Source organism: Amphibalanus amphitrite, unplaced genomic scaffold, assembly GCF_019059575.1.
Source record: "Amphibalanus amphitrite isolate SeventyFive unplaced genomic scaffold, NRLGWU_Aamphi_draft 000000F_arrow, whole genome shotgun sequence".
In the NCBI taxonomy this organism is placed as follows: domain Eukaryota; kingdom Metazoa; phylum Arthropoda; class Thecostraca; order Balanomorpha; family Balanidae; genus Amphibalanus; species Amphibalanus amphitrite.
The window spans coordinates 2,631,341-2,658,619 of NW_024881498.1; the positions used below are offsets into that span (position 1 = coordinate 2,631,341).

At 58.0% G+C, this 27,279-nt stretch overlaps 2 protein-coding genes across 3 annotated transcripts in view; one reads left to right on the top strand and one right to left on the bottom strand.

Moving 5' to 3' along the window:
• Positions 1 to 2,635: 2,635 nt before the first annotated feature.
• Positions 2,636 to 21,625, top strand: LOC122393445 (peroxisomal acyl-coenzyme A oxidase 3-like). Its single transcript, XM_043389878.1, has 14 exons — positions 2,636 to 2,772; positions 5,606 to 5,761; positions 5,989 to 6,135; positions 6,504 to 6,651; positions 10,493 to 10,667; positions 12,157 to 12,272; positions 12,694 to 12,854; positions 13,554 to 13,676; positions 15,572 to 15,692; positions 16,218 to 16,439; positions 16,938 to 17,083; positions 17,869 to 18,004; positions 18,837 to 18,988; positions 19,457 to 21,625. The coding sequence occupies exons 1-14, from the start codon at positions 2,650 to 2,652 to the stop codon at positions 19,553 to 19,555; spliced, it is 2,025 nt and encodes a 674-aa protein (XP_043245813.1). The 5' UTR covers positions 2,636 to 2,649; the 3' UTR covers positions 19,556 to 21,625.
• A 481-nt stretch (positions 21,626 to 22,106) lies between these two features.
• LOC122394072 (sulfide:quinone oxidoreductase, mitochondrial-like) overlaps positions 22,107 to 27,279 on the bottom strand; it is a 98,945-nt gene continuing 93,772 nt past the window's right edge. For both annotated transcript variants that reach the window (XM_043332121.1, XM_043391039.1), the window contains exons 8-10: positions 26,197 to 26,443; positions 25,224 to 25,915; positions 22,107 to 22,240 (exon numbers count right to left, since the gene is read on the bottom strand). In XM_043332121.1, coding sequence (XP_043188056.1) covers positions 25,855 to 25,915; positions 26,197 to 26,443 — 308 coding nt within the window. In that variant the 3' untranslated portion in view covers positions 22,107 to 22,240; positions 25,224 to 25,854. The remainder of the gene's footprint in view (positions 22,241 to 25,223; positions 25,916 to 26,196; positions 26,444 to 27,279) is intronic.

The following is a 27,279-nucleotide window of genomic DNA, read 5'->3' on the forward strand; positions in this document are numbered from 1 at the left end:
TGAGCCCCCAGAGCCGCCGATATATGGCCTTAAGAAGCACTGGTTTCGGGACCTCATTCAGGGGTGCCGGTTGCACTCATAGGTGGCGGTGTGGGGCCCTCAGCTAGGCACCGGTGTGGGGCCTTCACAGCCGCCGGTGAGGGCCCTCGCAGGCGCCGTTGTGGGGGCCTTCAGCCATTGGTTTAGACAGTCATTGCAGGCGTGTGTGGAACCCTTAGAGCTGCTGGTCCCTGATAGGCCGGTAAAGGCCCTTAGAGGCCGGCAAGTAGCCCTCAGAGGTCGCCAATAGGCCCCGAGAAGCCGGCAAGGGGCCCTCAAAGGCCGACAAGGGACACTAAAAAGCCGGTGTGGGGCTCTTAAGGAAAGAAGTATGGCGCTTCGGAGCACATAAGGTGTTCTTCCGAGCCCTGTGGGGCCCTTCTGAGTCGAAAGATGCCAGCGTGGACCCTCAGCCGCCAATTGGCGTCGCAAGGCCCCTCGGGCCCGAGAGGCCCCCTGATCCGATGGGGGCACGTGCCCCCTGCTCCCCCCCCCCCCGGGTGCAGATAGAGAATGCAATCGGCGGTGCGGGACACAACAATTGCAATAGTTCCTTCTGCCGTCGCGAGGTCGCCCATCCGACCTATATCCCATGATTGTCAACCCTGGGGCTCGGGTCGGCAATGTACCGGCAAGGAAATCATCTTTAGGAGAGAAAAAACTTATAAAGAGTCATTAGTTGTCGTTACGTTCAGTAATCACAACTATACGGTGCCAAATGTACCCGACGTACAGCTTGGAGCCGGCAGAATTGGCTCCGAAACATCGGCGGCGAGTGCGCCGGCGGCCGCCGCACCGGCTTGCGTGCTAAAAACGCGGTAATGGAGGGCGAAATTAGCGAACTCTAGCTCATAAGACACGATTTCAGAGACTTCACACATATTTTTAGTCCTTTCTGTACGAAATAGTTAATAGCTTGAGCTCAAGCTTGAACTTTCACCCATTTCACCGACAATCTGAAGTGATAACCAATATCTTGGATTTTGCTGTTCATTTCTTGCCCTGCAAATAAGCTAGGTATGACTTTCCAGGACATGCTATGTTTTATATTTGTCAGAAAACGGTTCAACTAAAATTTACTCAAAATTGGACACTTCTGAAGGGAGCAATTGCTCTCCCCTGGATCTACCAGTTCCATTTTGCAACCTTGATGCACTGTTACCAAATACAAGATGTTCTAGTTTGTTGGAAAGATATATTTTTCATTATCCTTAGATATGCTGCTTATGCTTCCACATGCATATATTGTTTTATAAGATCAGGTTGAGGAAAATTAATGTAAGAATTATTCAGTCATGACACATAATTGGTGCCATTACCTACCAAATTTTTATATAAATTTTTAGTTGCCTAGGTACCTACCTTTATCAGAATGTTATGTTATGAATGTTATGAAAAACTGTAGAAGCAAAGAAAAACAATTATGATTCAAATTCTGTTCATATAGCCTGTGGTGTACATAAATCAGGGATATCAAGTTTTCATCTATGAATATTTGTTTTTAACCCTCGCCCTGGCAGGGGGGGTCGATGCGACCCCCCTAAGGTTTTTCGAAGATAGCGTAAAAACGGTGGCGCGCAGCAGCCGCCAAATTTGGCACAGCCTATGGGGCAACCTTTTTACATATGACCTGAAAATTTCAGGTCCAGGTGACCTTGGGTCAGGTCACCAGGTCAGAAAAACCGGTACAAGGTCATGGTCAAATTTCAATTTTCTTTTTGCACCTGTCCAACTCACAGTTTTGGACTGCTTTCCTTCAAACTTTCAGGATGTGCTAAGTTCACCGAGTTGTATAACATATAGTTCGGGTTTTTTGAGGTCACTGACCTGAGGTCAGTTAGAGGTCATTACGTCGTAATGTTAAGCCTATGGGAAAATACTAAATTCGGAAAATACTGGAGATATCCGCTTCGTTCTATCACTTTTGTGCTTTGAAACCACAGTACTTAACAGCAGGTCACTTTGTGCTTCTTTGTTTGGTGTACTTATCCATGGGTCAGGTCAAATGAGGTCAACTGAGGTCAAATGACGTTTTTGTCAATAACTTGGCACATAATGACGCTAGAGCTTAAAAATGGTATCATTGTGTTCCTGGTGATCAGCCGAATCGAATGATATGCGATATGATGCAATTTGCTTAACTTGAACTTAATTCATTAATTTAAGTTTACTTAGAATTTAAGAAAAACTTTAAGTACACTTAAGCAAGCTGAAAAGTATATCATTCGACGCGCCTTGACGTGCTGAGTTCAGTGGTGCTTTTCGTTTTGCTCTATCTTAATTAGATCAAAAGTTATAAGCGAAAAACTTTTTACCTGTTTTTAGCAAAATTTTTACATTTATACCCCCCAAAACCCCCCTAAATATTGACTTAGAGCAACCAAATTTGCACAGGGGCGAGAACTCCAGGGGGCCCACCTACCTAACAAATTTGGTGTTTCTAGGTGCCATAGGAGCCAATCGCAAGGGGGGGTCGCATCGACCCCCCCCCCCCCCCCTGCCAGGCCGTGTTATCAAAAATGCCCTGCCAGGGCGAGGGTTAAGGCAATTCAGTAGGCTTTGTATTTTACACCATAAATTGACTTATGTCCACAGGAATCTGTCATCGTCATGTCATCATCAATTCTACTGGCTGCTAGCAGTGGCACCCTAGACATGTACAGGAAAATGAGCATGCTTCAATTAGAGCCCCTGCAAGACTTCATAATAGGACATGCTGAAACAAAGTATAAGGTGGGTTTTGAACACTGATATATTGTGTTGCTCAAGTCTAAAGCTGCAAATAAAGATGTTCATTTGTATTGGCCACATTTATTGATGAATGACTTTGAAAGGTATGCAGTAGTTACCTATCAACTTGTCAACAGCTATGGTTTTCATACCACCTTTTTATCACTTCAAACTTCCTGAATGAGGCATTTTATTCCATATCATTGTGAGAAGTTTCAAGCTCCTGTTATCCATTTCCAGTCTTTGCAGGGTATTGTGTCATCCTAGGGCCTAGATGATTTTGCATATTCTGTGGGTTACTAATGGCTGCATAACAGGTCAATTGTGGTCAAATCAAGGCCTTAAGTCTGCTATTTTTTAGCCAGTTAGGTACCTAATGCTTTCAAAGCAAGGTAAATATATGATTGAAAGTAGTACCGATTTACGTTACACCAGAATCATTGTGTTTGCCTCTGTTGGTATTTGAGTGGTCAGATGCTGTTACAGATTCTCGCCTCGACGGCCAGAAGCCGCCCCCCCCCCCCCCCCCGACAGGCTCCGCGCGCCGGACTGAGCCCGACTGCGGGTACCCCATGCAGGGCTGAGATCAGGGGTGGTGCTGTTGGCGCGTTTCCCGCAGGCGCGCCGGCATCATCGGTCACGCCTCTGGCGGTGGTGTCGCCGGCGATGCCCGCGTCATTGACGACGTCGGCGGTCCTCCGGTCGTGGCCGCGGTCCGGTCCGGCGCCAGCGGAGGTGCAGTGGTTAGGCGTGGAACACGGGCGCCACGCCGGTCGGACGAGCGTTTGGTCGGCGTCTTTCCGTGCCAAGTCGCTTTCCGTCGGGGCATTGCTAGGCTGGGGCCGGAGATGCCAAAACGGTAGCACTCGTCCGCTCTCCAAACGGACGAGGTACCGCCGGTGTGGCTGTTTCTCCACGACGACTCCATGCTTGTCCTGTTGTAGCTCGTGCTGAGACTGGCTCCGGATCACTCTAGAATCAGCGTTAAATTCAAGTGGACTGTATATTAAAATGGGTATAAATTGAAAATAATACAAGTGAATAGCAAAAACAGTGTGATTAAATTGTTCAAAAGATTGGCACACAAATAGGGCATAAAAAAGATACTGAGAGCTCGTCGAGGCCAGCGTGCAATAGGTCGGCCTTTAGGCTGGCCTAACTGGCCGAGAGACTCCTTTTTGGGGGTGCAAAAGACGGCTTATGCCGAACTTTCCCCAAAGGGCCAGGGTGCGGAAAGGCAGCCGTGTACGCTGACCTTTCCTGGCCCAGACGACTCTGTGTAGCTCTCCGTGTTACCGTCCTACCCTCAACTCAAGCCCAATAGCCGAGCCACCCGGCCGGCTCCGCTGCACCGAATCGACTGACCCTCTCCCGCCGTGACCCCAACACAGGTCAACTCGGCGGCGGGAAGGGTCACGTGACCAATCGCGCGACCACACGTTGGCTCCCGAGCCGCGCGCGGCTGGGCCGGCCGGTACAGGTGTACCCTGACATGCCCACACAGTGGGCTAGGAGTGGACAGTGCGTTTCCCAGCATGTCCCACCGACTGGTCCTGGGGCCCACACGGCCACCTGGGAACCGGTGTGCAGATCCGGCAGGGCCCGTGCGCGCTGCCTTCGCGCATGCTCGATCTTCAGATAAGCCGCAGCAGCGTCCAGCATGCTTCGCTTCAGCAGCGTGCAGCATGCTTCGCCAAAAAGCGGCGAACAGCCTGCGGTGAGCTGGAATGGCGTCCTGTACCGGTCGGCCACAGACTAACTGGGCCGGTCCTGTCAGGCACGGCGTGTTCCGCAGCTGCAAAATTTCCCGATTCTTGATTCAGCATCTAGATGGATGTTGGATCCTCCTCTGAATGAGCAATAAGATCCCATTGGAGGGAAGACTAGAAAAAGCAATGCTTTGGCTTTTTGACGGCCGCATTTGTCCTCCCGTTTGACTGGGTGTAGCCTGGTTGAGGTCCTCTTTGTTTCGACTTTTCCATTGTTTCAGGAACGTCTGGAACGGCGAAGAGGTGGGCTGTGGGCCCCCGTCGGAGCAGATGACGTGCGGCACTCCAACGCGGCAGAAGATATCGCGTATGGCCGATATCAGCAGATCGGCCGGGGCGCTCACACCGAGGTCGGCGACAAACAGTCACCCGGAGTATCTGTCCACGGCCACGATGTGCTCTCTGCCGGCGTGATCGACAAAGTCCACGTGTAGCTCCTGGAACGGCCTCTCCGCTGGCGGCCTCCTCGTCATGATCTACTGCTAGGCGGGCAGCTCCTCTGGCAGCTGGTACAGCAGCGAGTGCTGATTTCCATATCACGGTCGATTCCTGGCCAGTAGGCGATCTGTTTCGCGCGGGCCTTGGCTTTCTCCTTTTCAAGATTGGTGGTATGAAGGGCTTCGAGAACAGTCCTCCGCAATCGCTTGGCATGACGAGCCTGGAGCCGCAAACGACGAGTTGATCATCCAGGGAGAGGCAGTGGCGGGCCGGCCAATACTGGCGGATCAGGTCCGACGTGAGAGACTTGGTCACAAGGAAGCCGTGCTGAACGGTCGTGAGAAGCAGCTGCGTCTCGGGGTCCTCAGTCACTGCCTGCCTCAGCGCTTCAGGACGGGAGGGCCGTCTTCGTGGCAGCGACGTCTCTGCCGATGATGCCAGACGTAGGAGGCGTGTCGAACCTACAGACTCATTTTACACTCATAGATTCTCTTATAGATTAACTGCTGGTGCATTCCACATAACTTTATATTGCAAATGTTAGGACTCTCTGTGTGCTTTGCCAGTCGTTTCGTTAACATCTGACGAACAGTTTTTTGTTGTTGACCGACTGTTCTTTCTGTTGTCAGGGTGCATTAGTGAAGAAACTTATGGATCATCCTGTATTCCATGAAAGTGTTGATGGTGCCAGCTTGGAGGAAGAGAGACGTCTGGTTATGAGACAAATCACGGCCTTAGTGGAGATGGAGTTTTCTGAAAAGGGCGTGGATAAAGAATTATATAAGGTAAGCTAGCTGAGAGCTAATAATGACGTCACCATCCAGAGCCAGTGTGCATTACTGGCATGCATGTCGTGTTATGCCCGTCATGGCCCGTCATGGCCTTTCGTCCCTGAGCCAGCTGCCTCTCGGCTGGTCTTATGCTCAGCAGCGCGTGCACACTGCGCTCGATAGCCGTAGGGGGAGCCTGGCACGTCCCACTGGTACCCAGCGTGACGCCGTCGCACCGGCAGGGCATGGCCGAGGCGGAGGTGCTGGGAATGTACAGCTGGTCGCTGCAGTGCAAGTACTCGCTGATGTTCAATTTCCCGGCTATGGCGATAGCCGGGATGGGCACCGAGAGACACCGGCCGCTGCTGCGGGATGTCGTCAACATGAGGGTGAGACTGCTGCGGGACTCGTCAACACGAGGGTGAAACACTGTCCCGGGATCCCGTCAACCTGAGGGTGAGACACTGCCCTGTCGGTTTTGGCACCATTGTCGGCCGGCAGAACCGTGGCACCCGCCGTCTGAATTGCACCGCTGCCTGACTGACTCCCCATGTGTGTTCTCTGTTTTGAACGCGGTAGTCCGCTCTGCACTGGCCGTGTTTAGCTCGGCCGTCAGCCTCCGTGCGGTCCCGGGAGGGTCACCAGAGGCGGCTCCAGGCAGCCCACCGGGGAGGGGTCACGGGCGCACCCAGAGCCGATGTCCGCGGCAGTGTCGCCTGCGCACACACTGACACAGCGCGGCTCCGGCTGTCGACAGACCACCTTCTGTTTCGCGCTGACGGAGCTGTCGCACGGCTCGGACGCACGGCGCATGCGCACCACGGCCACGTTCGACGCGTCCAGCGACCAGTTCGTACTGCACACGCCGGACCGGCGCGCGGCCAAATGCTGGATCGGCGCCCTCGGTAGGTGGCCGAGCGCCGAGCCACCCGGCGCGGTCGGCGGCTGGGATCAGCTGACCGTGCTCTCGTAGTGCTGCTGTTGTCTAATAGTGCTGCAGCTGATAACAAGATATAGCTGTAGTTTATCATAACTTGCTAATGACTATGGTATCTTTAAAGCATGTTGTTATGTTAATCAGTGGACTAGTTAGGTTAGGCATGGCGAGGTTTACCTTGCAAGTTGTTAAGTAATACAAATTGGTCTGGATTGCCTTAAAAAAGGTAGTTAACTCATGCGTTTTACATTTACAGTGTCCATTGAGCTCCTGGTTGATAACAATGCGAAGGCATTGTGGTATCGCGAATTGTCCCCCTCCGCCCGGGAGCTGGCGACGCCACTGGCGGCGCCGGCACGCAGACGCGGCGGCTCGAGAGAGTCGGTCTGGCGCGCGTGTCGGGTGCGGTCGTGCGCCGTGTGCGCCGTGTGCGGTGGTGGTCGCGTCGCGGTCAGCACAGACTAGTGTTCGTGTATGAGCCCAGATTGCCTCAGCAATAAACTTGTCTCCACGAGCCAGCCTGTGTGAGGCAGTGCGGAGTGGAGACGTAATACCTGGCGACAAGGAATTCGAACTCGTTGCGGAGGCCGTGGTTGGGCCGTGGGCGACTCCGAACGCTGTACTGTGCAGTTGTGGACCGCGTGTGGACTGCGACGGAGCCGCGGAGACTGGTAAGCGGCAGTAAACTGCGTGTCCTGCGACTGACGGGGGCGTGGGCTTGTGTTGAGTCCCCCCTGTGTTCAGCGCTGTCCGAGTTTTTGGGTCTCGGCGGCCATTTTCGGACGGGTGCGCTGGTCGAGTGCGCAGGCGCGTGGTCACGTGTCTCGGTGACGTCGCGGTCACGTGACTCCCCCGGAGTGGAAAGCGCGGGAAACGCAGCGGCGGTGCCAGAGACGGGCGGCAGGGAGCCCGAGTCAGCTGTGTGCTGACTGCTGAGTGACCTTGGCCGGCGCCAGCTGACGGTTCAGTCGCGCGGTGGCGGCCGCGGCGTGAGAAGACCGGAGCGGGCGGGGAGTGGAGCCGGACCTCGGACGAAATGGCGGCGGCTGGCTTGAGTCTGCCGGCGGTGGGGCCGTACCAGCCGGGGACGGATTTTCCTCGGTGGCTCAATAGCGTGGAGCTGTACATGGCGGCCCTGGACGTCACTGGGGACGAGAGGAAGACGGCGATTCTGTTGCACCTGCTCGGACCCGAAGTGCAGGAGGTGTACGGCACGCTCCCGGAGCCGACAACTGGAGTGACCGGCTGCTATGCGACGTGTGTAGCTAAACTCCGAAGCTACCTGGCGCCGCAGCGCAACGTCATCGCTGATCGACTCGCGTTTCAGCGGTTGCGCATGGTGGAAGGCGAGCTGTTTGACGCGTTCCTGTCCCGTCTGCGCCTCGCGGCAGCTCGGTGCCAGTTCCCGCCCGAGCAGGCCAGCGCGGCCCTGCGGGACCAGGCCATCGCGGGCTGCACGCCTCGCCTGCAAGAGCGAGTGCTGCAGCGGGCCGTGGAGGCGCAGGAGCCGCTCAGCCTCCAAGACGTCGTCAACATAGTCCACAATGTGGAGCGGACGGACGGCCTGCTCCGTGAGGTGCGGCAGGACGGCCAGCTGGCCGTACCTCAGGAGGAGCAGCAGGTGCAGGCGCTCGGACAACCCAGCCGAGGGGAGCAGCGCTGTTTCCAGTGTGGCGAGCTGGGCCACTGGAGGGACCACTGTCCCAGCGCGCAGTCGCAGCAGGCCGGTGCGCGGCCCCGGCAGGCTGGTGCGCGGCCACGGCGGGCCGGCGCGCCGCGCTGCTACCGGTGTGGAGAGCGCGGACACCTGCAACGGGACTGCAGCAAACGACGGGCTGTCAAGTTGATCCAGGACAGCGACCAGGCCGACTGGCAGGTCTGCGCCGTGCATCTGGCGGCAGGAGCGGCGCAGAAGAGCGGATTCTTCCGACAGCCCGGCTCAGCAAACGGCGGTCGGCTGGACAGCCGACGCGGCGGACCGCGCCGGAGGGGCGGAACGCGCCGGTGCTTCAGGTGCGGCGACTCAGGGCACTTGAAGCGTGACTGCCCCGGATGCGGTCAGGTGACGTCTGTGGACGCCGTGACGTCCGTGGCGCAGCGGAGGACACAGCGTCAGGACCGGCTGCCACTGGTCACGGTGACAGTCAACGGCCGGCCAACAGAGATGATGGCAGACACCGGGTCGCCAGTCTCGATCGTGGCGGACGGCAGCATCCCGGGGCTGAAGCTGCGACCATCAACGGTGCAGCTGCGCTCGTTTACGGGCCAGACGGTGCCGGTCCGCGGCGAGGCGACCGTAGAGGCGGAGTTCGGCGGCCAGCGGAGGCGGCTGAATGTCGTAGTCAGCGACCGACTCGGACACCAACCGCTGATAGGACGGGACTGGTTGCGCGACATGCGCCTCGACTGGCGGTCGCTGCTTCAGGGCAGCGAGGACCGTGAAGTGAGCGGCGCAGACGGAGTCAGAGGGCGCCGTGACACTAAAGGAGCCGGTGGGCGCCGGGATGCTGATGCCGATGGAGCCGGCGGGCGCCGGGATGCCGATGGAGCCGGTGGGCGCCGGGGCGCCGGCGGAGGGAGCGGATACCGGTACGCCGGCGGGAGCAGCGGGCGCCGGGACGTCGGCGGAGGCGGCGGCGACGGGCGGCCCGTCGGAGACGCTCGTGCCAGAAGCTTCGGTGGCGGAGACCGGATCGGCAGTGTCAGAGCGGCGACCGTCGGTGACGTCCGAGCAGGGTTCATCGACGGCTTCACCAGCGGCGGCGTCCGACGGCCCGTCGGCGATGATCGCGCTGATGGCCGCGGTGACGGCGGCCGCGCCGGCAGTGCCAGCGACCTCATCGGAGGGTGTATCAGTGGCGTGGACCTCAGTGGAGGTCGTGTCGGTGCCGGTGACAGCGGAGGTGACCTCAGTGGTGCACTCGGTGACGGCGGCGACGTCAGCCACGCCGATAACCTCGGTGACGGTCAGGCCGGTGACCCCAGCGGGGGCGGCGGTCAGACGAGTGACCTGGGAGGAGCCGGCTGCGCCGGTGGCCTCATTGATGCCCTGGGTGACCGCGGTGGCGGCGGCGCTAGCGACGCCGGTGACCCCGGCGGCGGCGGCGGCGGCGGCGGCTGCGCCGGTGAGGTCAGTGCAGTGGGGCCTCTTGAACGTGAGCGCGGCGCGCACACTGGGCGCTCCGCAGTGCCGTTCCGCCCGGCGTCGGAGGCACCCGAGGCGGCTTATCGGCGTCTGATCGCCGATATTTGAAATGTGATTGGATCTGTGATTGTGATTGTGATTGTGATTGAAAGGTGATTGTTTCACGTAAAGGGGTGAGGTAACCCTGAAGGCGCGCGCCTAAACAAATGATGCTTTGTGCTCATGCCATTGTTTCGTGCGCCTGGGAATATGTTCGTTTAAAGGGCGGCAGGGTGTGGTATCGCGAATTGTCCCCCTCCGCCCGGGAGCTGGCGACGCCACTGGCGGCGCCGGCACGCAGACGCGGCGGCTCGAGAGAGTCGGTCTGGCGCGCGTGTCGGGTGCGGTCGTGCGCCGTGTGCGCCGTGTGCGGTGGTCGTCGCGTCGCGGTCAGCACAGACTAGTGTTCGTGTATGAGCCCAGATTGCCTCAGCAATAAACTTGTCTCCACGAGCCAGCCTGTGTGAGGCAGTGCGGAGTGGAGACGTAATAGGCATTGCTATTGTATAGCGCAGTGAATAGATATGCCCTATGATTGCGCGCTGCGGTGGTTTGACTGTGGCAGTTTCCGTCTGTGACTGTAACTGCCTGCCTGGTCCTGACCGCGCCGCGTGCGTATCGCCAGCCAAGACGAGCTGGAACGCGGTGGTGTTTGCTCAGCTGGTGACGCCGGATGGCGCCTGTCACGGTCTGCACGCGTTCGTGGTGCCCGTGCGCGAACCGCGCTCCCACCGCACCTTCCCCGGCTGCACGGTCGGCGACATGGGCGTCAAACTGGGACTCAACGGCATGGACAACGGGTGAGAGACGCGCTGACCACGCTGAGACGCGCTGACCGGGGCTGGTGAGACGCGCTGTCCGGGGCTGGTGAGACTTATCAACGGGGGGGGGGGGTTGCTCCAGCATGAGTGGGCGAGACGGGCGTGCTGGAGCTTTGGATGGAGGACAAAGCTTTGAGTTCGTGTGAGCATCCAAAACCATTACGTTTTCTGGAAGGTATACGTTGGGCTTTTCTTTCGCTTGGTAGCTATGATGGCTCGTGACACTGTCTAGCCGTTGTAAATAGGAAAGTTCCTTTTATTGAATGTCCTCACCCCATCCTACTCATGATCAGTCCGCCACCCTCTGTCAGGGCTGCCCAATTCCACCACCCTCAGTCAGCGCTGCCCGGTCCCACCACCCTCTGTCAGCGCTGCCCGGTCCCACCACTCTCTGTCAGCGCTGCCCGGCCCCACCGCCCTCAGTCAGCGCTGCCCGGTCCCACCACTCTCTGTCAGCGCTGCCCGGTCCCACCACTCTCTGTCAGCGCTGCCCGGTCCCACCACTCTCTGTCAGCGCTGCCCGGTCCCACCACTCCCTGTCAGCGCTGCCCGGTCCCACCGCCCTCTGTCAGCGCTGCCCGACCCCAACCCCCTCTGTCAGCGCTGCCTGGTCCCACCACTCTCTGTCAGCGCTGCTCGGCTCCACCACCCTCAGTCAGCGCTGCCCAATTCCACCGCCCTCTGTCAGCGCTGCCCGGTCCCACCACTCTCTGTCAGCGCTGCCCGGTCCCACCACTCTCTGTCAGCGCTGCCCGGTCCCACCGCCCTCTGTCAGCGCTGCCCGACCCCAACACCCTCTGTCAGCGCTGCCCGGTCCCACCACTCTCTGTCAGCGCTGCTCGGCTCCACCACCCTCAGTCAGCGCTGCCCAATTCCACCGCCCTCTGTCAGCGCTGCCCGGCCCCACCACCCTCTGTCAGCGCTGCCCGGCCCCACCACCCTCTGTCAGCGCTGCCCGGTCCCACCACTCTCTGTCAGCGCTGCCCGGTCCCATCACCCTCTGTCAGCGCTGCCCGGTCCCACCACCCTCTGTCAGCGCTGCCCGGTCCCACCACTCTCTGTCAGCGCTTCCCGGTCCCACCACTCTGTCAGCGCTGCCCGGTCCCACCACTCTCTGTCAGCGCTGCTCGGCCCCACCGCCCTCCGTCAGCGCTGCCCGGTCCCACCACTCTCTGTCAGCGCTGCGCGGTCTCCACCACCCTCTGTCAGCGCTGCCCGGTCCCACCACCCTCAGTCAGCGCTGCCCGGTCCCACCACTCTCTGTCAGCGCTGCGCGGTCTCCACCACCCTCTGTCAGCGCTGCCCGGTCCCACCACCCTCAGTCAGCGCTGCCCGGTCCCACCACCCTCTGTCAGCGCTGCCGGGCCCCACCACTCTCTGTCAGCGCTGCGCGGTCCCACCACCACTCTGTCAGCGCTGCGCGGTCCCAGCGTCCGCAGTCTGACTGACAGTGCTGCTCCCCGTGCAGGTTTGTCATGTTCGACCATTACCGGATTCCGCGCGAGGCGCTGCTCAACAAGAACGGTGACGTTACGCCCGACGGCCAGTACGTGTCCCCCATCAAGGACGACAACCTCCGCTTCGGTGAGCGCCGGGGCGACTTCCCGGGACCGGCGGCCCTCGCTGAGCGCCGGGACGCCTCACCGTGACTTCCCCGGCGCTACGGGCGTTACGAGAGCACATGCCTCATCGGCAGCTCGCACCGCTAGTTCGTCTCAGGAGGAGGGGGGGGGGGTCTCCGGAGCAGTCTCGTGCCTCTAGATTATCCCACTAGCGTACTTTTGAATGTTTTGATTATCAGTGTGTTCAAGTTTTGATGCGTCAGCTGATAATTAAAACAGGATGCCTCATCGTTGTTGCGACCGAAAGTGATCCCTGCTCGTTTCGCTGTGTGGTGTTGGCCGTCGCTAGTATGCGGGTCTGGTACCGCGGCGAGTCGAACTGCTGTCCCGCCTGTGCGGCGCGGAGGCGTGCCAGTGACCGCCGCCCCGGGCGCTGCGCGCAGCCGCCTCCCTGGGCGCGCTGTCCGGCGGCCGCGTCGGCATCACGCACATGGCGCAGCTGAACATGCGGAAGGCACTGACGATCGCGCTGCGCTACTGCGCCGCCCGGCGCCAGTTCGGCGACGGTGACCAGGAGACGCCCGTCATCGAGTACCCGCTGCTGGTGAGGGGCGCGGATGGCAGGCCGCTCCGGGGGGTCGGCCAGGGCAGGGTGGGAGGACCCGCTGCTGGTGAGGGGCGCGGATGGCAGGCCGCTCCGGGGGGTCGGCCAGGGCAGGGTGGGAGGACCCGCTGCTGGTGAGGGGCGCGACTGACAGGCCGCTCCGGGGGGGGGGGGCGGGGCAGGGTGGGAGGATCCGCTGCTGGTGAGGGGCGCGGCTGACAGACCGCTCGGGGGGGGGGGGAGGAGATCGGCCGGAGCAGGGTGGGAGGACCCGCTGCTGGTGAGGGGCGCAGATGGCAGCCGCTCGGGGGGACCGGCCGGGGCAGGGTGGGAGGACCCGCTGCTGGTGAGGGGCGCGGATGGCAGGTCGCTCCGGGGGACCGGCCGGGGCAGGGTGGGAGGACCCGCTGCTGGTGAGGGGCGCGGATGGCAGGCCGCTCCGGGGGTCGGCCAGGACAGGGTAGGAGGGGGAGGGAGGGGCGCGGCCGGCAGACATCTCAGGGGGACCGGCTAGGTCAGGTTGACAGAGGGAGGGGGCGCGCGGCCGGCAGGCCGGCCTCTGTCGGTGAGAGGCACTCCGGGCAGCGGGGGAAGGGAGGCGCCGTAAATCCGTGGTGATGTGCCGGCAGCAAATATACCATCTGTTCCCGTGCGTCCACTCCTATGTCATTGGGCTCACGACTGGTGGTGTGTCGGCAGCAATACCGTCTGTTCCCGTATCTGGCCGCCACTTACGTCTGGTACCATCTGGCCGTCTACATCAACATCGTATTCGGAGAGTTCATCAAACGCAAAATGTCGGGAGATAACGCTGCAGAAATGGTGAGTTGTGCTGATAGGCCACTGCGCTACTGTGCGTGGAATGGTGAACAATGGTGATACCAAGGATTAGTTATCTTCTGTCACCTGTGGCCGTATTCACAATCACGGGTTAACCCGCGCCCTGCTGGGGGGGTGTTTGAACACCCCCCCCCCTTGTGGTTTTTCGCGAATATCTCAAAAACGGCGGCGCGGAGCGCCGCCGTTTTTGGTACACCTTATCATACATCAATTCTACACATGTTGTGAAAATTTCAGACCAAGGTCATTCAAGGTCAGGTCACCAGGTCACTTGAAGTGACCTCACCTCATAAAAAGTTTCAACGTCTGTCATAGCTACACCGAGTGACCGATCGCTTTGAAACTTTCAGCGATTGCTAAGAGCAATAGCATGTACAAAATGTATATCTCAGAATTTTGATATCGATGACCTAAGGTCAGGTCAATTTTGCGACCTCCCCATTATAAGTCAATGGGAGAAAATTGAAATGCGCCTCTTTTGGACGAAAGACATTATAAACACTCCCAAACACTGAATTACAAGTGGTTTAGACACACTGAACATGAAAATGGTGTCCGTGACCCCTGTTTATGCCCTGAGGTCATCTTAGGTCACGAATGGTATCTAACAGTTTTTCGCAAATAACTTTTGATAGAGGCATGCTAGAGCGATGAAAACGCCTTAGATGTGTTCAGCTCGACGATACGGATCGACTGATATGCAACATGACCCTTTCCGGTCAGGTCATGACCTTGACCTGAGGTCAAATTTTCAAATTGACCTTTCAAGGTCAAGTTATAGTTCATTCGATGCGTCTTGACGAGAGGAACACGATGACGGTAAAAGTAAGCTCGTACAAGGCTTGGGTCAAAAGTTATTGCAGAAAAACTGTTTCCGAAAAAATCGGCTATTTTTGCAGTTTTTGCCCCCTGCAGGCAAAACCGTTGACGTTAGGTCAAATCTGAGAGAATTATTCAGAAAGAGCGTTAAAAGGGCTATCGAATGCGCTTTTCCGCGGCGCTGTAGCTCTATTGGTTCCCGAGTTATGCGCTGGCTTCTTGGAAATTGTCGACATTCGACCTGGAAATCGGCGAAATTTTGCCTTCAATGACCTCTGGTGACCTGACCTTTGACCTGACCAAAAAATTGACCGAAGTGATTTCCTCATTATTTTTTACGCTCTTTCGAACGCCGCCTTCCGCGTATCGCTACGTGGCCCAGGAGCCGAGTTAGAAGGGGGGGTGTTCAAACACCCCCCCCCCCCCAGCAGGGCGTGGAAATCCAGGACCCCCAGCCGGGCGCGGGTTAAGGGTAGGGGCAGGAGTAACGGGTAACAGGTTATTTTTGTGGCCGTATTCACAATCGAAGTTTACTCCTGCTGGTCGCCCGGCGCTACGCAGACGACACCACGCAGGCCAGGTGCCGTCTGCGTGGCGTCAGGCGACCATCGGGGGTAAACTTCGATTGTAAATACGGCCACAAAAGTAAACTGTCACCCGTTACTCCTGCCCCTACTCTTAACCCGTGATTGTGAATACGGCCACTGGAGTTGAAGACTGACGAATAAGCCCCCGACTACGCGTCGTATGCTTTTGCATATGGTCTTGGCATGTTGTGTGGTACATACGGTGTAAAACCGCCAACAAAGATGCAATCTTTGAAGTCGTTAGGATGTCATAATCACACATTTGGATCACATCCATGTATGATGTAGTCAAGTTGGCTCACATTATCCCAACAGCCAATTTGCCGCCGTTATGACCCGTTGGCGCTGTCGTTTGATTGAGCTCTTCGGGTGGGGGATATGGGGGATAGAATGAGTAACGTGATAAGGCAATAAGGATGTGTTTCGCCTCGTGATCGTGAGGACGTTTGATCAGAACTGAATGCCGTCCAGGCTCTGCTGGGGGCCGAGCTGCACGCGCTGTCGTCTGGCACCAAGCCCGTGTCCGGCTGGATGGCCCAGAGCTGCGTCCAAGAGTGCCGCGAGGCGTGCGGCGGACACGGCTACCTGGCAGGTCAGAGCTACAGGCCCCCTAGTGACAGGTCAGAGTTACAGGCTACGTGGCAGATCAGAGCTGCAGGCTAGCTGAACGTGAAGAGGCCCCCTGGCAGGTCAGAGTTACAGGCTAGCTGAACGTGAAAAGGCTACCTGGCAGGTCAGAGTCACAGGCTAGCTACCTGGCAGGTCAGAGTTACAGGCTACCTGGCAGGTCAGAGTTACAGGCTACCTGGCAGGTCAGGGTTACAGGCTAGCTGGCGAGCCAGATTTACAGGCTAGATACCTAGCGGGTCAGAGTTACATTGTATTTAGCAGGCTGCTCGTTCATTCGGCAGTAATCTGATCTTGAACTTCGATGAAAATAGGAGTGATGTTGTTTTCATTTTGAATTATCGCACCACTAGGTACGCTCTACAATGATTTCATTTTTATGACTATTGCATGGTCGGCTGCCCAGCTGCCACTTGTTTATACTGAATGGCTGGCCCGCTCCGGACCCAAGTCGTTTTTCTGACCAGCAGTCACCGGTTCCCGCCGCCAGCCGGCCGTCTGGGAGAGGTCCGTAATGACAACGACGCCAACCTGACGTACGAGGGCGACAACAACCTGCTGCTGCAGCAGCTGTCCAACTTTCTGCTGCGTGTGCGCGAGCTGCCGGTGGCCGAGACGCCGCTGCACTCTGCCGACTTCCTGCTGGGCCCGCCGGCCGCCGAGGACGGCCACAGCACGTGGCCCGAGCACGCGGACGTCGCCACAGTCGAGTGTGAGCCAACACAGTGGGAAGGGAGACGAGGTGGAACGGAGACCAGCTGATGTAGAAACCAAACGAGGGTGTTGCGCTGCCACCAATCACTGATAATGCTTAGACTGTGTGCCAGGGTATTGCCCTCGGGCCAACACCCGGGTATTATTCGGCTGTTGGTGAAGGTAATTGTAGTTGTCAACAATGGTGAAACCCAAACCTCCCCACCCAGTTGTGTAGCCCGCGCCCCCCCCCCATTCAGCTGTGTATCCCGTGTATCCAGCTGTGTACCCCATGTCCCCAGCTGTGTAGCCCGTGCCCCCAGCTGTGTACCCCATGTCCCCAGCTGTGTAGCCTGTGTATCCAGCTGTGTACCCCGTGTCCCCAGCTGTGTACCCTGTGTATCCAGCTGTGTACCCCGTGCCCCCAGCTGTGTACCCCGTGTATCCAGCTGTGTAGCCCGTGCCCCGCGTCCCCGCCGGCCGCGCGGTCTCACCGTGCCCCGATTCCGCCCGACAGTTGTGACGGCGGCGTTTGAGTGGCTGGTGCGCTACCTGCTGCGCACCAGCCGGACCCGGCTGGAGGAGCAGCCCGGGCCGCGGCGCGCGGCGCGACACCACGTGCAGGTGCACGGACTGAAACCGCTGGCCACCGCCTTCATAGAGGTGCGTACGGCCGCCGGAGACGGGGGCGACACACGGCGCCGGTCAGGCAGGGATGTACTCAGCGCCGGCAGGCTGGGCTGTACTCAGCGCCTGTTCTCAGCGCCGGCAGGCTGGGCTGTACTCAGCGCCGGCAGGCAGGGCTGTACTCAGCGCCGGCAGCGTCTGTACTCAGCGCCTGTTCTCAGCGCCGGCAGCGTCTGTACTCCGCGCCTGTTCTCAGCGCCGGCAGGGTCTGTACTCGGCGCCGGCAGCGCCTGTACTCAGCGCCGGCCAGGCAGGGATGTACTCAGCGCCGGCAGGGTCTGTACTCAGCGCCGGCAGGGTCTGTACTCAGCGCCGGCAGGGTCTGTACTCAGCGCCGGCAGGCTGGGCTGCACTCAGCGCCGGCAGCGCCTGTACTCAGCGCCGGCACGGTGGGGATGTGACCCGTAGGGACAGGGTGAAAATCATCAGCTCCTTAGAATTTGACCCTAGGAGCGCACATATATGGATGGCATTTGTGTAGGCGCTCTCATTGCTTGTCTGTCGTTAGATTGTTTTTAAGTTTCTTAGTATGGATGAATCACCAACTTTTACCCGATAATCTGTCTGTTTCCGACCAGCTATCAGTAAGTAACTAGTAAGTACCCTCAGGCGAAGGGCGGATTGCCGTCTCGGAGTGCCGAGTGCCGTTTCAGAGAAGTGTCTTGACGGCCGCGCTATATCGTGGCTCCCGCGTGTCCCTGTCTCCCGGAGCGGCCCCGCTCGCCGCCGAGCTGACGGAGACGTACTCTCCCGTGCGCCAGCTATTTGCCCTGCGGCGCTTCTCGGAGAAGGTGGCAGCGTCGCCGGACGAGCCGACCCGCCAGCTGCTGACGCGGCTGGCCGTGCTGTACGGCCTCTGGTCGCTGGAGACCCGATACGTCAGCTACCTGGCCGCAGGTGAGCCCGCGGCGCCACGCTCCTCCCCTCGGACACAGGTGGGCCCACGGTGCCACGCTCCTCCCCTCGGACACAGGTGAGCCCGCGGCGCCACGCTCCTCCCCTCGGACACAGGTGGGGTAGCGCGGACACGGCTCCTCCCCTTGGACACAGGTGTGTGTGTGTGGGGGGGGGGGGTCAATGCTATACCGTTGCCCGGTGTACCCCTGCCGAGTGTGTCAGTGCTATGCCGTTGCCCGGTGTACCCCTGCCGAGTGTGTCAGAGTTGTACCGCTGTCCGCTGGGTATGTGTCCGTGTTGTACTGCTGTACCCCCGCCAAGTGTGTCAGTGTTGTACCGCTGTTTCGTGTACCCAGCCTGCCGTGTCGGTCGCTCTGTGCTGTACCCAGCTTGCCGTGTCGGTCGCTCTGTGCTGTACCCCTGCCGTGTCGGTCGCTCTGTGCTGTACCCAGCCTGCCGTGTCGGTCGCTCTGTGCTGTACCCCTGCCGTGTCGGTCGCTCTGTGCTGTACCCCTGCCGTGTCGGTCGCTCTGTGCTGTACCCAGCCTGCCGTGTCGGTCGCTCTGTGCTGTACCCCTGCCGTGTCGGTCGCTCTGTGCTGTACCCCTGCCTTGTCGGTCGCTCTGTGCTGTACCCAGCCTGCCGTGTCGGTCGCTCTGTGCTGTACCCCTGCCGTGTCGGTCGCTCTGTGCTGTACCCAGCCTGCCGTGTCGGTCGCTCTGTGCTGTACCCCTGCCAGTGCCGTGTCGGTTGTACACCACTGCCGTTGCAGTGTTGTACCGCTGTCCGGTTTGCCGTGTCGCTGGTACTGAGTGTCGCGCCACTGGGGCAGGCTCCTACCTGTCGGGCGGCCAGGTGGGCGCGCTGCAGGCGGCCGTGCGCGCCCTGTGCGCCGCGCTGAGGCCCGACTTCATGCTGCTGGTGGACGTGATGGCGCCGCACGACTTCCTGCTGCGCTCCTGCCTGGGACACTCGGACGGAGAGGTGAGGGCGCCAACACCGGACCGTGCCACCGACACACTGTCACTGGCAGCAGGCACCGTTACCGACACAGACACAGTCAGCAGACACAGACACTGTCACCGACACGCTGTCACTGTTAGCGGGCACTGTGAGGAGAGTGCAGATACTGTCACACCGACACCGGCACAGACACTGTCACTGGACACTGACAGTCGACACTGTCACTGTCACCGACACACTGCCACTCTGCCACCGGACACCGACACTGCCACCGGTAATGACACTGCCACCGGTACTGACACTGTCAGCAGGCACTGTCACCGTTACCGACACACCGACACTGTCACTGTCACCGGACACCGACACTGTCAGCAAGCACTGACATTGTCAGCATACTGCCACTGTCACTGTCAGCAGGTACTGTCACTGTCACGGGGCACTGCCACTCTGTCACCGGACACTGACACGGTGTGTCGGTCGTGCCGTCAGATCTACCACCGGCTGTTCCAGTCGTTCGTCTCGACGCCGGCCTGTATGGAGCGGCCCGACTGGTGGCGGCTCTGCGGCCAGATGACCGGCCGGCTCTGAGGGCGGCCGGCCGGCGCTGGAGGAGGCGGGGAGTCCCCGTCCCCGCTCCCCACCCGGCTCTGAGGGCGACCGACCGGCGCTGGGGGAGGCGGGGAGTCCCCGTCCCCGCTCCCCACCCGGCTCTGAGGGACCGGCCGGCGCTGGGGGAGACGGGGAGTCCCCGTCCCCGCGAGTGGACACCCGGCGGCACCTGCAGCCACTCACGGCCGCCGGCTGCTACTCAGCGGCTGTCGAGTCGCCTCCTGCTGCAGCTGGGTCTTTCAGTCCCGGTTAGTGGCTGGGTGACGAAGAGTGTCGCCTGTAATGGGGTTATATCAGTGGTGCTCGTATCCAATATCCCAGTAGTGTGTCTTGTGGCGTTCCACGGCTTATTGGTCATTTCTGGCATTGGTCAGGTAAGTAGGTCGGCGGTCATTGATCATGAGTCTCGATGTGCACAGCTCTGTACTCACGAGCTTCCCGAATGCGTGGTTTTATCAGGTTAATGTTGATTGGTATATGCATCTATCTGACGACATTGGGTGACGCTGTGTCGGGTGCGCGACTTTAGGTGATCTGATAGCAAACATGGACATTGTGAACTGTATTGCTCTAAGTCGGTTTACTTAGTCTGATAGTCGCTTATACTGGGTAGTTGTTTAAACGGGGCTTAAATGACGTATTCTATGCGCAACTCCGCCCTGATATGCATCCATGATCCATCCGACATATGTGCGAGTCCAGGGGCCTGGGACCGTGACCCATGGCCCTTAATACAGCAGCAGGTTACTGTGCCCCCACTGGGACCGGTACCGGGCCCCCACGCCAGCCGGGTCCGTTACGACGCCACGTGGCATTGGGGTGGCAGTGCTGTTTTACACCCCGGGACAGTGCTGTTTTACACCCCGGGACAGTGCTGTGTTACACCCCGGGACAGTGCTGTGTTACACCCCGGGACAGTGCTGTGTTACACCCCGGGGCAGTGCTGTTTTACGTTTTACGTGGCGCGTGCCGAGCTCGGCTGCTCTGTGCCGAGCTCGGCTGCTCTGTGCCTAGTTCGGCTGCTCTGTAACGAGCTCTGCTGCTCTGTAGTACAACAGTGTCGTGTTGCCCGCCGCCGGGTCCCAGACGGTGCAGCGGGACCGGCAGTGCCGCGCCGCCCAAACGCGGGTCGGCCGGACTGCCGGTGATGCAACAGACTTCGCCCGGAGCACCATCTCTGGCCTCTCAGTTGGGCGCCTCCTTTGAGGCTGCTCAGCATTGAGAGGTCACATGGTGCGTCATACCGATGCAGAGCTGAACCCTCGTCCGCGAAAAATTGGATCCTAGATCCGAGCCTGCATACATAGAGATCTGAAGGATCCTAGATCCGTCACTGAACGCTGAATCAAATAACCTTTGCTACCTGGAAGCTTCAAGCCTCGTTTTAAACTCATTCACTGCATCTTGGATATCAGCAGCTGCCGGGTCCTGTTTGATATTTTAAGAGGTCTGGCCTTTCAGTACTGTAGGTTAACAATTTTGCTGTAGGATACCAGAGTTTATAGTTCCTCTGCCGGTTATAGCGTGAAAAAGACTGTACTTGACCCGCCTTCAAAGCCTGAGGCGCTTTGTCTGTGTGTGATTAGGTTCAGTCAGCTCAGGTACCTTGTGCTCGGCTCACTGTTCAACTGTTACGACAATATACACCGTTTACTGTTGTAGCGGTATCTGCAATACCTACTGTTTGGGTGGTTTCGCCTTCGGCTGCCGTCAGTTATTGTTATATACCTGGCTTTGGTAGTCAGTTATTGTTATATATCTGGCTTTGGTTCGTGTGCATTGTGCAATGTACCCATGTTCGCTCCAGGCGCTGGTATGTGCCGTTGTGCCAGGCGTGGTACATACGTGTTATTTTTAGTGTATGCCTCCGAGAGAGTTACGGGGGGACGTTCAGCATACCGCCAAAGGGCGCAATGTAGCGACGCTTTATTGGTGACATTGGTACGGGAAGCAATTAAAGGGCTGGCACTAAGTGGCTTTCGGGATATGCCGTTTATAGTGCCTTTGTACAATTTTATGAGGAATAAAAATACAGTCTGACTGAATTTTCATCGCCTTTGCCTCGCTGTCCGGCCGTCTTCTGTGACGGTGGTAATATGTCGTGGCTGTCTCAGGCTCCGAGCTGCCGGCCGCCAGCCGCCATAGCTGATATCACTGAGAGATGTTACGTGTCGCGGTCTCATTAGGGTACGTCAGTGTTGGGCGTCTCCGGCCAGTTGCCTGTGTTGGGACTAGGGCGGGGGCGTGCCAGCAGTGCTGTACCACAGTTGACACAGGACGGCGGACACGGTGGCTCGGGGAGCGCCGCCGACACTGAATAGACAGCGCTCCCTCGGCCCTGTGTTTGTGTTCCATCACATCTGGACCCGAGACCGTGGCTGGTGTGGACCTCAGCGGTCGTTTTAGGTGTCGCGTGTCTGGTCAATGGACGGTGATTATCATTTGGCTGCACAGTGACGCGGGTCCTCTTTAGGTGCCATAGGATAGGACCAAAGGTAGGCACATGGAGACAATTTAGTCATTTGCTTCTCTTCTCTGAATATATTTCTACTATTAAAAGTTAGCACAAAGGAGATTGCACCGATTTTGTTCCTTCGTTGCTGTAGCATACGACAACAAGCGAGCGAACCCCTTGGATAACGTCACAGAACTCTGATATGGGCACTAGGGTTGTTCAAAAAAACCGAATTTCGGAAAAGTATACGGGCTCATGGCTCGTGTGGTGAGGTATTCTTTTCTGAGTCCAACGATGCCCTTTTTTCCGAAAAATATTGACTGTTTCATGCTCCCCAAACGGCTTGAAGAGGACCATGTCACGCCCGGCGACCGGCCGGTGTCAATAAGGGCGAGAATTCGCCGCCGCGCGCGGGCGGAAGCGCCTTATCGGCACCGCGCGCCACGGCATCTATCGGGCGGCCGGCCGGCCGGTTGTGGGAGGGAATGCATGGTCTTCTTTCACATGATAGGGGTGCGCTAGCCCATATTGTCGGAGCGGGAAGTTTCAGTGCAGCATCGGTGCCTCTGCTGCGGTGTTATTTGTCGATTGTTAAAAATAAGCCAAACAGAACTATTAAAAGACTCGACGCAATTTCGGGTAATTCACCCGAAACATTCCGTTCACAGAATACAGTTGCCTCCTTAGCGTACCATATCGCTTTGTTTATTCCTCAAGCTGCAAGCTCGGAGCAATAAACAGCTCTTTGCACTGCTGTTGACAACATAGGTACATTGCATTTGGACGGTGCCTCGCAGCCCAAATATGCTGCTGCGCAACTGTATGCGAAAATTTATGAGAGATAGAAGGAGCTGGCAGTGTGCAAGCACAGAATATGGAGACCTCGCACAGTCATTGGCCCAAGTTTTGGGGCATGGGTCTGACCAGCATCGGCGTCACCAATGTCATGCAGTTTCGTTGAAGTGAAATGCTGAAGCAACAGGATTGATGTTTGTTTTACTTAGATTATCAGTTCGAAAGAAAATATAACATGTCTGGGAATGACAGGGTGGCCGCCCTGACAGTGTGACGAAGTGAGAAGTGAGTAGAGACAATAGCGGGAGTACACATATAAACCAATTGCGTCGCTCAATCCAGCAGCGGCACCGGCAGCCCGGCCATGCCCACCAGTGTCGTTCAAGACCCGAATCCAGAGCCGGCACAGAGCGCGGCTCTGCCCTGAGACGTGACACATATCCCCGGCGTGTCATGACGGACAGACTTATGCTTGACCTCGCCTGTTTGGCGAATGACGATGGCAATGTTTACTTTTCCTATTTCTGATTAGTTACGCATTGAACAGATATCTACGCAACAAATGTATCGTGCTAATCGCAACACAGCAACCTGGTTTTGTAGTAGGTGAAACAGACTATTGGAGATGTCTCGTATGGATGTGGCCATTAGAAGCCGCGGAAACAGGGCTGAGCCGAGCTCTCTTTGCCGGGTCTGAATACGAGTCTTCGTCGAAGTTGAACTGGACGCTGATCGCTTCTCGCCTCAACATGAGACTTGGAAATAGGTAAGGTTACTGTATACATTGTTGTATTTATACAGGCGAGGTAATAGTCTGTCCGTCGTGACGCGCCGGGGATATACATATGTCACGTCAGGGCAGAGCCGTGCTCTATGCCGGCTCTGGATTCGGATCTTGAACGGCATCTGTGGACATGGCCGAGTTGCTGGTGCCGCTGCTGCCCGAAGGGTTGGATTGAGGGGCGCTTGACTTGTATGTGTACTCCCGCTATTGACTCTACTAACGACCAACTCAGTCACAAATCAGGGCGGCCACCGCGTCATTTCCGGGCATGTCATCCTTTTTTGCACTGCAAATGTAGGTACCTGCTAAACGTAACGTCGATGTCGGGGTCACCATATTCTATCCTTGCACCTTGCCAGCTCCTGCTGTTCTTAGTAAACTTCCAATTTTCGCATACAGTTGGCAACAGCATATGTGGGCTGCAAGCCACCGTCACGTCTAAAAGCAATGTAAGTTGTCAACAGCAGTACATAGAGCTGTGCTGTTGCTCAGTTCGCTTCTTGACTAATGAACAAAGCGGTATGGTTCGTTGAGTGGCAGCTGCGCCCTGTTTCACGAGCGCTATTGTATTGCACAACCATGATCGATCCACATTCTCAAAGTGCGTGGCGATTACTGCTCGCTAGCAGCCTACGTGTCAAATTGGGTTTTCATGGAGATATCAGCAAACTCGGACGATGTAGTCAGCCTGTTGGCAGCGTGGTAGCAGCGGCCGCGAAACACCGCGCTGTATTCGAAACGAGATATTTCGAATGAACTATGTAGCCAGAGGCATTGAGTCTTTTCTTAGTTCTGTTTGGCCTATTTTCTGAACCATCGACACAGAACACCGCAGCAGAGATAACGATGCTGCACTGAAACTTCCCGCTCCGACAATATGGGCTAGCGCACCCCTATCATGTGAAAGAAGACCATTCATTCCCTCTAGAGGTGGCAAAAGATGAAAATTTTGGGAACCAGACTCGAACCAGACCCGGCTGGACATTTCTGGAACCAGTCGGACCCGGTCTTAGTTGGAGCCGGAACCAGTTGGACCCGTTCCCCAAAAGTCAATTAATACAAACTACTTGAAGGAATCATTAGTTGCATTGCATCATGTAAAACAGCCTATTTCCCACTGGGAATACTCATGAGCTACTGTGTGCAAAGAAACATTCACTTCATTCACTTCATATTTTGCAATAATATGTAGTGTGCAAGATGTATAGTTTATGGTAGGACCCGGTTGGACCCATCAGAAAATATCCAGGAACCGGTCTGGACCCATATGGGTCCAGACTGGTTCTTTGGACCGGGTCCTCGGGTCCACATTTTGCCACCTCTAATTCCCTCCCACCACCGGCCGGCCGGCCGGCCGCCCGGTAGATGACGTGGCGCGCGGTGCCGATAAGGCGCTTCCGCCCGCGCGCGGCGGCGAATTCTCGCCCTTATTGACACCGGCCGGTCGCCGGGCGTGACATGGTCCTCTTCAAGCCGTTTGGGGAGCATGAAGGAGTTAACATTTTTCGGAAAAAAGGGCATCGTTGGACTCAGAAAAGAATACCTCACCACACGAGCTATGAGCCCGTATACTTTTCCAAAATTCGGTTTTTTTGAACAGCCCTAATGGGCACTTCTTATAAAAACTCATCAGCGCAGTCCCTCGACGTTCGTCAAAATTACGGCCCCTAAACCTAACACAAAACATCAACAGCCTAGAAATATTTGTATGTTCAACATACTCATCTCAGTGGCGTGACTCTTGTGAAAAGACCCACCGAGTCTGAACCTACACCCACGCACTGGTCATGTGCAACATTCGATCGTGTCACAGACTCACAGTTCTGTCGCTGCAGCAACGCACTGAGGTCACTGCAGGGACCCATTGTAGTCACTGCGGACGGCACTGGAGCAGTGACACGCTGAAGCGACCCTTTCGTTCAGACGCCGCGCGCCGTCGTCAGTCGGCCACTGGGCGCTCTGACAGCCCGCGGTACCGGCACAGCCCCCGGTGGCGGGAGGGGCAGCCGCTCCGACAGCCCCGGTACCGGCACAGCCCCCCGGTGGCGGGAGGGGTAGACACTGGGACAGCCGCCGGTGGCGGGAGGGGTAGACACTGGGACAGCCCCCGGTGGCGGGAGGGTCAGCCGCTGGGACAGTCACTGAAGCAGTCACCAGGCCAGTCGCTGAGAGCCGCTGGGAGGGCAGACACTGGGCCGGCCGCGGGGCCAGCCGCTGGGCCGGGCGGCGCGCGGCAGCCGCTGCTCAGTCGCTCATGCCCAGGTGGAGCGCCTTTCGGATCACCTTCGGACCGTTCCAGTAGCCCCTGCAATAGTCGCCGGAGGTGACGCTGCTGAACTCATCTGGCGTGGTGAATCATGAGACGTGTGATCTAAAGGCTTTGACGCGTGGTACTTCAATACGATCCCCAGCTGAAGTCAACGTGGTCGAGTTTTACCGTCAGATAGGTTTGAGTTGACAAATATGCCAACAGACAATCAAATGCAATGAGTGCGCCTTCTCCCCCGAGCTATCGTTCTCGCCCTCATCAGGCAAAAAAAAAAAATATCAGGCTCTCAATGAGTCATTAAATGTAGCGGCACTCACTTGAGCATCAGCTGCCAGTAGAGGAAGGGCATCAGCTCCTTCTTCATGACGAAGGGCGCCCAGCGCTCCTTGCCCTGGTCGATGGGGAACGTCTCCAGCGGCACGCCGTCGAACTTGAACTCCGCCAGGATGCACTTGCTGTAGCCGGTGACGAGCGGACAGGAGGTGTAGCCGTCGTAGGAGGCCGTGCACTGGCCGCCCGACATCACCGACCACAGGTTCTTCCCCAGCACGCCGCACTCGGCCGCTGCGGGGGCAGAGCGGCCAGCGGGTCAGTAACGGTCAGCGGGTCAGTCCCGGTCAGCGGGGGCAGAGCGGCCAGCGGGTCAGTAACGGTCAGCGGGTCAGTCCCGGTCAGCGGGGGTCAACAGGGTCAGTCCCGGTCAGCGGGAGAGAGAAGAGCGGTCAGCGGGGTCAGTCCCGGTCGGCGGGTCAGTACCGGTCAGCGGGGGCAGTACCGATCAGCGGGGCCAACAGGGTCAGTACCGGTCACAACAGGGTCAGTCCCGGTCAGCGGGTCGGTCCCGGTCAGCGGGGGCAGTCCCGGTCAGCGGGAGAAGAGCGGTCAGCTGGGTCAGTACCGGTCAGCGGGGGTCAACAGGGTCAGTACCTACCGGTCAGCAGGGGTCAACCAGGTCAGTCCTGGTCAGCTACTTGATATGCATTTCTCGCGCTCATTGACCAAATTACGAACATGCGTCACTTTGCAAGGATGATGGCCTCTGGTTCGCAGTGCTTATCAATTTCCCCCAGCACTATCCGATTCCTTGAAACACTCGCTAGGTATTGTCACCCGCAGACCCGTACCCGGAGCCGCGGCTGCAGCGGTATCGCTCCCTTCCCAGTTCCCAGACCGGCGCGGTGACCCGTCGCCCGGGCCCGGCGCGGCGGTCGGCCGGCCCAGATATCGGCTCAGCTGCTGCCGAATCACGCGGCACGCGGCAGTCGGCGGCCAGGCCCCTGGCCGACCGGTCGGGGGCTGCTATCCTCAGCTCAGTGAGTCACTGGCTGCGGTCCGTGCCGTCGACGTTCTGCCAAAATCAATGTCAAGCGCCCAGATCGAACACCAATATCCTTTGTGAA